This window comes from Pleuronectes platessa, chromosome 21 (genome assembly GCF_947347685.1).
Source record: "Pleuronectes platessa chromosome 21, fPlePla1.1, whole genome shotgun sequence".
Lineage (NCBI taxonomy): Eukaryota > Metazoa > Chordata > Actinopteri > Pleuronectiformes > Pleuronectidae > Pleuronectes > Pleuronectes platessa.
Window position 1 is genome coordinate 2,853,180 of NC_070646.1, and position 9,134 is coordinate 2,862,313.

Sequence of the window (9,134 nt, forward strand, 5' to 3'; positions counted from 1 at the left end):
GAATACCCTCAAGAGTGATTTGCTTGCATGATTAAAATATCTAAAAATATGTGAGAATGCAAATGTCACCGTCAGTTGCTCTGGACATTTTTGTGTGTTTTTGTTTTGAGTTCTCACATACACCCCCAACAGGCAGTTTCCTGTCCTGAGTGCATGTAAGAACACAACAGGAAAGATTCACATCAAGCGAGTGGGAGGTGTCGATGACGATCCTGCTGTGGAACGGATGTGAAAACTGGCAGAACACAAATATCTCAGGACGTAAAAGAAAGAGACGACAAAGACGCCGACTTGGACTGAAGACAGGATTCTAGAGCTTTTGGCGATAAGGGCCGACGCAGGTGTTGATGTGATGTTAACAACAACGGGTCATGTCCTGCCTCCATCATGCTCTACCCAGGTGACACCCCCACGAAGGACGGAAGTGTAACGGCCCAAATAACCTCGCCTCTGCCTGAAATTGAAATAGAGCTGGAGCGAAGTTTGGACGAGGACAAGGCTGAGGAGAAAGACAAGGAACAAAAGCCAGGGAGAAGCAGAGGGGGGTGATGGTGGAGCTGACGGGGGTTTCCCCACCTCTCACCAGCTGCCTGTGCATGACACTCCTCTCAGGAGGAGCCGCTGCTCTCCTGCTGAGACTCCCAACCCTCCCCTCCCTCACTCCCAGGGCCCCGAGTCCGTCTTCACAAAGACACTGACGATGGATGGAAAATGGCTGCAGGAGAGGAAGGGAAAGCTTTGCCTCGTTTTAGGTAGGGCTTTACTGTTGAAGGGTTTTGATGAGACTGTCACAGACGATTTCACCAACAGGAAAACTCTCCGTTGAAATATGGAGACACACTTTAGCTAAAGCTGTACGAACTCCGACCGAACATCCCCCGTTGATTTGAGATCTGCTGTGGTGAAGCCTCAAGTTTGGCATTTTGTCCGGCGCCATCTTCTTTTCTTGAAACCAGAAGTAACCATATTTGGTTCTATGGAAAGGGTATCCATTTTTGCCTACCAGTGGAGTCGCCCCCTGCTGGTCATTCCAGAGAAGACTTGTTTCAGACACTTGCCGTTGGCTTCACTTTCCAAGCCCGGAGTGTGCGTCCATTTTTTAAATATCGTCTATGGGTTCAACACACAGATCAAAACAGAGGGTTTCTTCCTTGTTAGCATCGTGAAATCAAACAAACCAGCCAGACGATATTATTCAGCAAGTTAGAGTTTCGCTTTACGCTGCCTTTCATATCCTGACTTATTGTCTCATCAAAGTAGTTGCAGTTGCCTTCCCACCATGGCCCTATCCTTCATCTCAACAAAGCGTTATTAGTCTAAACTGAACTGGTTTCTCGAGAAGTTTCTCCTTTTGCTTTCACCTTTAAAAAGAGAAAACACACGTTCATGTAACTGTGATTTCTAACGGATACACAGCAGCTCTGTTATTTCACAAATGAAACCCTTCTACATCGTTACAGAGTGCGTCCCTGACTCACTGGTTCTCGTGACGGGTCCCCTGACCTCACCCTGGAGACTCTGCTGAGGATGATTAACGGTAATGCCGCCCGCTCTCACCATGACGCGGCTACACTCCACTGCACTGACAGGAGCTCGTCTGTAACCTTGAAAAATTAACCAGTGTCATGATAAACATTCATGGTGTTTGACAAGAAGGTCATTAGTCAACCAGCGGCTGATCCCCGTGGACTTTTAGAAGCACTTTGACTCCCATGGGTGAAGCAAGTCCACGTCCTGGTCTGCCTCTGCAGACACAGGTCATTAGTCCCACCTCAAAGACAAATGGGTAATGTTACAGGGACCAGTTTGAAGGTAGGACTTACAAGATGTCCTGAATCCACGAGTAAAGAGAACTAAGTGTCTTTAATATTTCTTGAAGGGAGAACCATACGACTTGATGATGCACAACCACTTCCAACCAATACAAATCATTTTTGACTTTCCCCGTCTCGCCCATCTCTTTGAAACTAAGCATTCTGGATCCATTCAATAGACAAACAATCAAAAATGTGCCCATATGATAAGATTTTGTTTTTTAAGTTATTTTTGTACCATAGTACTTATCACTCAGCTACAATGGTGTATTTTCTTTACATCATCATTCCCTTTGTTGTGATTCCCTTACAAGTTAAAGTTTTGTCCAAGGTTGAATAAAGTTTTACACATTTTGACTTCGTTGGCTGATCAATGGAAGTGGAGGCTCCTCAAGAAACCTGGAGGACACTGACACATTATGGACCACCGGTGTTGTAGAATAAAGCAAAGTGTAAGTTGAATAATAAAAACACTCTATATTGACTTTATTGGCTCCTTGATTCACACATATAAAGCCATTAACCTCCATTTAGAGTAGAGCAGCCCTGTTTGGATACTGTGTGTGCCCCCCCCCCCCCCCCCCTGTGTTGGGTGTCTGGGCTCCTGTCTCATCCTCCTGCACTGACCTGCTGGTAGTTCTCCTCCTCGGGCTGGAAGCTGTTGTCAATGGGCTGAAACCTCAGGTTGATGTGGGGGAAATTGTGCAGCCAGTAGGTCCACCAGGGCGCCGTGTAATCCACCCGAGACATCCCGGGTCCGAGGAACCACCGAACTTTGAATTAGCCTCCGTCCGGTCGAGCCGAGCAGCCGCGGATCCCTAATCCAGCCTCATCTCGTACAAAGGCTCCGGTGGAAGCGTGCGCGCTGGATTCAGTGGGGAAACACGCACACTCCAGACACGCACGAGCCCCAAACAACAACGCACGAGAAGTCCCCCGCAGAGACGGACCCGGTGCAGAGAAGATCCCGCAAAGAAAAGAGGAAAATCAGGGGGAATAATCACAGTGCGTCCATGTGTCCGTGTGCGTCCGCAGCTTCTGATCCGAGCGCACAACACAGCGAGCAGCGGGGGCGCGCACTGGTTAAGGGGGACATGGAGGGGGGGCCACGAGAGCGCGCAGACAGGGCACGCTCAATTAGTTTTAATTCTGTCTGAGAATAAGAGTGATAATTAAATACCCACAATCCTTCAGCTCTTTCATCATCATCACGTCGTTTCATTATTAAAGTGTCATTTTTATTCTTCCCTCAGTGGAGTCAGCCACCGTGCTGCCACCTGGTGGTCAGACTTTGATAGTTTGATTTCTTTTCCATTGTTTTTATTTAAACCTTTTATTATTAACCAGGTATTTGTTTGTTACATTTCTGTATTCAACCCATTGTCTTGCATTATCTTGTATAAAGTTGTAATTTACCTTCATGTTTTTTCTGTGTTTTTGTTTGTGAAGCTCTGCTAAAGTGCTGCATACGTAAAAAAAAGTGTATTTACACTTAACTTTAATAAACCCCACCAACAGAATGAAGGCACTTAACGCTGGTTGCCAAAGCTTTCGGGCCAAGAGTGGACATCAGTAATACATGTGTAAATGTTCAGTGGTAAATATACTTTGATTTTACAGGCAGGACAAGGGCATTTCAGGCGCCGGTCAGATTTCAGTAAGGCTCAGTGCACAGCTCTTCTGTATAAAGGTGCATTTAGGCATACAATCAATAATTCATTCATGTTTAATTGCCAGTTAAAAGGGTTAAACATGGTGTATTAACCCTGTTTAATAATTCAACAGATTCAATAAACGGATGTTCTGATTTGATGGACAAGAATGAATGAATTTAAATGGTTTCAACTTGATTAAACATTGACATGGATTTGCTGTTCTTTTACAGAACATTCACAGAATCACGACAGATCCTTGTAATTAACTGGTCTCTGCATTAAAGCCGCTGACGGGTGAAGTGAACAACATCAATTGACTCATTACATCCATCAAAGAAGAGGGCTGAAGTCAGGCAGCAGTGAACTGTCACTTATTGATGTTAATGTGTTGGAAGGAAAAATGTTGAAGAGGAGCTGAGCCACTTTGACGGGTCAAATAATGATGTTGAGTCACGGTCAAAGGTCACATGGTGCACCTGGTAGAGGGCCGCAGGATGCATTCTGGGAGAAGTGCAAGCAAAAAATAACTGTTGTTGGGAAACCTCAAGTCCTGTCCATACACCCCCCCTTGACCGTAGACTGGATGTTATGGAACACGAGAAGTTCAGGAGTTCTCTAAATACTGCAGATCTCATTCGTGCCTCGAATGGTCAGAGCCATGCAAGTAGCAGAAGGGTGATAGAAACGTTAGTTACACTGTCCATCTACAAGGTAAGTGTCAGTGTCCAGGAGTTATCAAAGTTTCAAGGCAACAGTGACATCTGGTGGAAAGATTTAAAAACACCACGTCTGAGCTTTTTAAACCAACCTGCCATCACAGAATTCAGTTTTAACCCATCCTGTTTTTATTATGAAAAATACAGAAGACAAACAATTGACTTGGTGTTTTCTGTTTTTATTACAATTATTTGTACATCACTGATTTACTTCAGCTCCTTGACAGCCAGACCTGGAAAGACAAAGACAACTGGTTAGACATTTGCTGCTGAGACTATTTGACAGAAACACAAAACACAGCCGGACAAACTGAACATCCGACAAAGCAGCCCATGTTTCAATAACCTGTGAAGATCATTTCCACTAAAACAATTCCTTAACAAGTTTTGTACATGAAGCTTCATGTTTGTTGTAAATTGATGGTAACATTGTTTGGCAAACTAACGACAAGTGCGTAAATTAATTGAACACACAATCCCCAGCCCATAATGCAACATAATCACTGCAGCAAATGCAGACTAATTACAAATGCATTGGATTGGAGGATTTCCAAGGAAGACAGGGTTTTTCAGAGACCAGAACCACTTAATTGGCAACTATAAGTCAATTATACAACAGTAGGATTGATGTAGTTTTTGGTGCTTGAACCACTTTTAGGCTTAATGATACTCAACTACTCCTTTATTTTAAACTATTATAAAACTTAATTATTTGAGATGACCGGCATTTCAAAGGCAAAATGCACATGTTGAAATATTTCCTTTCATTGTAAAACATCAGCTGAGTCTTCACTGATCTATTTAAAAAACACATTAATTAATGACAGTTTTTCTTCCTTGGTCATCAGACACATTTCTGAGCTTGTGACGGGCATGAAAGCTAGAGACTATGATTTGGACATTTTCCCATCAGGACTCAAAATAACTGAGCTTTGCAGAAAAAGATGCGTCGGCTCAATGTCAGTGAAGCGATTACTTTGAGCTACAGGCAGCGAAACCTCAATAATCTCACTGGCAGGAGTTGGTTTTATTTGATGGATGTGACGGCCGCCAAATGGCTTTTATGTCTATTAATAAACGGAATAGACTTGAGGCTGGTGGGCAGGTTGTGTAATCAGTGAGAGTCTGAACAAAGAGCTAAAGCAAATCTAAGTTCCTCCAACCAAGAACACTATCTCCTAACTGCTGTGATTAAGTTATTATTATTAAGTCTTTCCAGTGACACTGACCTGGGGGCAGGGACTGTTTGAGCTTCTCGGCCTTCTCCTTGTCTGTGATGACCAGCGTGTACAGGTACCTGCTGCAGCGCACCTTGAACTTAACATTGTCCTTGTTCTTCTTGATCTTTACGGCTGCAGACAGAGAGGGAGTCAGAGTTTAACCATGTAGCCCAGCATCACTGATCACTTGGCAGCTAACATGCTGTGCTTAGACACATCAATTAGATCCTGATACACGTGATAATAAAAGGTTATTCACTTAAAAGATAAGACTACATTTAACTTTACAGTCTGTTCAGCTTAGCACCTCACGGGGAGGCGTACCAATTAATATAAACTACTTTCACTATACTTTTGCATTAATTAGTGGATCTACAGACAACTACGTATGCTAATATCGTGGTAATTGATTTCACTGCTAAGTTAATTTACTGTGCAGCATCTTAACTTAGATTACAATATATATTTAAGTATCTGTGACTTCAAATGTCAGAAACAAGTTGAAAACACCCATAATGGACAAACAAGGACCTGAATCATTCACTGTTGAATGCATTTATACTTAATAAAATATCTATACATCTTTAAGCATGGTCACACGTGCCACTCTGTCATGCAGTGTTAAGAGTTGTATGAAAGTCATCATCTGCCTGTCCACTCGGGTTCAGGGGTGAACTTACACTTGGCATCCTTCCTCCTGGCCGTCAGAAGGAAATCCTTGATTTCTTCTATCTTGCGAGGCTGCAAATCAAGAACAGAAAACCAGAGTGAGACAACGCGTCACTGCTCGGATCCAGAACACACAGATGAGCAGACAGGGTTTGTCAGTGGACCGGTGGAACTGGGGTTTCTGTTAAAAAGCCGAAACCCAGCACTAGGTCCATCCTTGATCTTGCAAGCTTGTGAAATGCATCACCGGCACCGTCAGCCCGGGATGTTTGGACGTCTTGCTAACGGGCTAATACACGTAATAACCCGGACACCAGAAGCGACTGAACACCGGGTCACGAACCAGAGATGCGACACGTAACATTAATTACTTTTAATTCAGCATCACGTACTTCCGGTGCCTCATTTAAAAGAAATACAAGTTTACTACGGATCAGAAACAGAGAGAGGCCAGGCGCAGTTTAGCATTAGCATCGAGCTAATGCTAACCCACCGAGGCTAGTCGCTTTTTTCAGCATGTTTACTGATTCGTACATCACAACAAACGGTCATTAAACATTACGTTGTTTACTTATTTACTACATAACACATTAAATAACAAGCTAACGTTCAAACTGAGGGATTTACGAGTGAGTGGATTCTTACCATGCTGCCGGTGGAGGGCTGCGGAGGGAAAAGAAAGATGGAGTCAGATTATCGTTTATAACATCTATTTGCAAAGTGACGGAAGATTAATATTTATATGGTTATGCAGCTCGTGATGAGGAGAATCACACGTTAGCGGGAAGATGGAGGTGAAACTGTGTGTTTAATAAGATGGAAGATGATGTGAAATGTTTGGTTTGTTTGTGTCATCGCGTGAAACTCACTCACTCTGCCGGAGACGGGATGAAGAGGGGTTGGACTTCCGGTTCAAAGAGTATTTATACCCGGCGACGGCAGCCACAGAGGGTCAAAGTCTGGTGAGGAGGAAAAGCGAAGCACCCGGTTGAGGGACTGGGGATCATCTGGAAGATAATAATTAATTTGTATGTTAATTGTATGAAATTAAATAATTTTAAATTAATCTTTTGTTCCAGTTTTTAATCCTTGTTTCGTTCGTTCATTTGATCCAAAAATGGAAAGATGATTTGTTATTTCATCATTTGTTTAAGAATGTAATACAAAACTTAACCTAAACTAAATAAAAAGTTTAGTAAACTCAGATTTGCGGTAGTATCATTTTCAGCATTATTATTATTATTAGTAGTAGTAGTAGTAGTAATAAGTTATAATAACATGATAGAAATTGGCTCAGAATAATGTTTCATATATTATGTATCATCATGGATTTTGAAAGAACTTTGTTAATAGTTGTACAATAGATATAGACCATACAGTAATCATAATTGTATATCTACCCTGAGACATCAACAGAATTACAATTGAAGACAACAGGAAGAAAAATCCAACATTACAGTTCACACAAAATGTAAAGTTTACAATAAAGTGACGTAATTATATATATTAGGAGAAAGATGATGGATACACATGAAGTTAAATGTTTTTCAATTAAAGTTCACACTGTGTGGACAATGAGACTTCTAGAGTGACAACCTCCAAAACCTTGATTTCACCCAGAAAAAATAATGTTGAATTGAAACTAAACGTGTTCTAAAACGTTCTATTCAAATGCTTTTCAATGGATAATGTTCACACAGCAGGTTGTGTCAATGCTGCAGGTTTATCTAACAGCCCAAGGTCAAGGCTGCCTCAGGGGGCGGCGGTGTTCCCGTCGATAAAGAAAGAGAGATTAAGCTGCCAAATCTATTCAATGCAATTTTAAGAATCGTCTGATTGTTGAAATACTTTAATTCAAGTCATAATTGTGTTCGTTCTATCAGTGAGTTCCTTCTAATCCATTTGACTTTACTCTTATTCTTTTTTCCTTTCTTTCTCCTGGTGAATACAGAGAGGCTGAAAACCCCAGAGGTGATTTTTCCAGTGAGCAGACATCAGGCGTCTTATCCGATTCCGGGCCGAGCATCGAGCTGAGGGAGACCTGAGAAAAAAAGAAAAAGAAAAAGCTTTGCATTTTGATTTGATTGTTTCTTTGGAAAATTTAGGAAATTGCATTCAACCCACAATTTGTTTTCCTGCAAAACCTGCTGTGTTTGTGCTTTTGTGGAATTTACTCTGGCAGGTGTTTTTCTTCACTTCCAGACTAACTGCAAATTATGGCTGTTCATCCCCCCCCCCCCCAAAAAAAAAAAAAGGAAGAAAGATTTGCCAGAGACCTTCTGCGACTGCACACATTACCACCACACCTGCTGACTTATGAGTTCAATTATCTTTCACTGTCAGGACAGATAAATCCAAACGGTGCCAAAATAATAAGCCTTTAAGTATATAAATGGTTCACGCCGGAGAAAGTGTCATCTATTATCCAAACAACCTGACAAAAATAATTCCATGTATTTCCAGAGCGGCACAGAAACAACGGGTGGGTCTGTTGTGCTGCCAAAGTTTCCCTTAGCTTAATGCAGTCTCTTTCCATGGAGATCCACTTTGGCATGACATTAATTCATAAACAGAGGAAACATCATATCAGTAATTTATAATTAACCTCCTATCTACCTGTCTGCCCGTGGCCACAGGCCATGTCCCCCTAGATACTCAATCAGCTCTTCTACGACCGAGCACGTCCTTCTCTGGGTTTTAACATTTCAGCAGCCTCCTGTCAGTCACAGCAAGAGACAGATTGTGGAATGTTTCAATAAAGGTTTCAGGATTTCAGATGACGGATAGAATCCCCTGCAACACAAGCACAGGATGTATATGTTTTTATATCATCGTTCCTGTTGTTGTTTTTTGTGTGTGTTTGTTTGCAGCCACAAATCATTTTCCTCTCCAGAACAACAGCTAGAATGATCAGTTTATCTCAGTGTGGCTCTTGTGTTCTCTCGCTGCCCACAAGATCTGTTTCTCCAGCTGGCGTTCAGTCACACTGCCGGTTCGGCCTCGGCTCTCACAGCTCGCCGCTGCTGAGTTATGTCCTTCACCCGTGCACGTGGGAGGAAA

General features: G+C 42.4%; 2 protein-coding genes across 4 annotated transcripts in view; both read right to left on the minus strand.

Annotated features, from left to right (window-relative positions):
* Nucleotides 1-2,916, minus strand: part of ttyh2 (tweety family member 2) — a 45,478-nt gene extending 42,562 nt beyond the window's left edge. Inside the window, exon 1 of one of the 2 annotated variants that reach the window (XM_053413861.1) lies at nucleotides 2,442-2,916. In XM_053413861.1, coding sequence (XP_053269836.1) covers nucleotides 2,442-2,564 — 123 coding nt within the window. In that variant the 5' untranslated portion in view covers nucleotides 2,565-2,916. The remainder of the gene's footprint in view (nucleotides 1-2,441) is intronic. The other variant, XM_053413860.1, reaches the window with a different exon arrangement.
* Nucleotides 2,917-4,348: 1,432 nt separating this feature from the next.
* On the minus strand, nucleotides 4,349-7,012 carry rpl38 (ribosomal protein L38). 2 transcript variants are annotated; one of them, XM_053413689.1, is made up of 5 exons: nucleotides 6,944-7,012; nucleotides 6,720-6,737; nucleotides 6,086-6,146; nucleotides 5,415-5,537; nucleotides 4,349-4,418 (listed from the first exon to the last, which is right to left on the minus strand). In XM_053413689.1, exons 2-5 carry the CDS (start codon nucleotides 6,720-6,722, stop codon nucleotides 4,393-4,395), a joined length of 213 nt encoding a protein of 70 aa, XP_053269664.1. In that variant the 5' UTR covers nucleotides 6,723-6,737; nucleotides 6,944-7,012; the 3' UTR covers nucleotides 4,349-4,392. The 2 variants fall into 2 exon arrangements, with proteins under 2 accessions (XP_053269664.1, XP_053269665.1); XM_053413690.1 differs by having other exon boundaries at nucleotides 6,948-7,001.
* Between the last annotated feature and the right edge of the window lie 2,122 nt (nucleotides 7,013-9,134).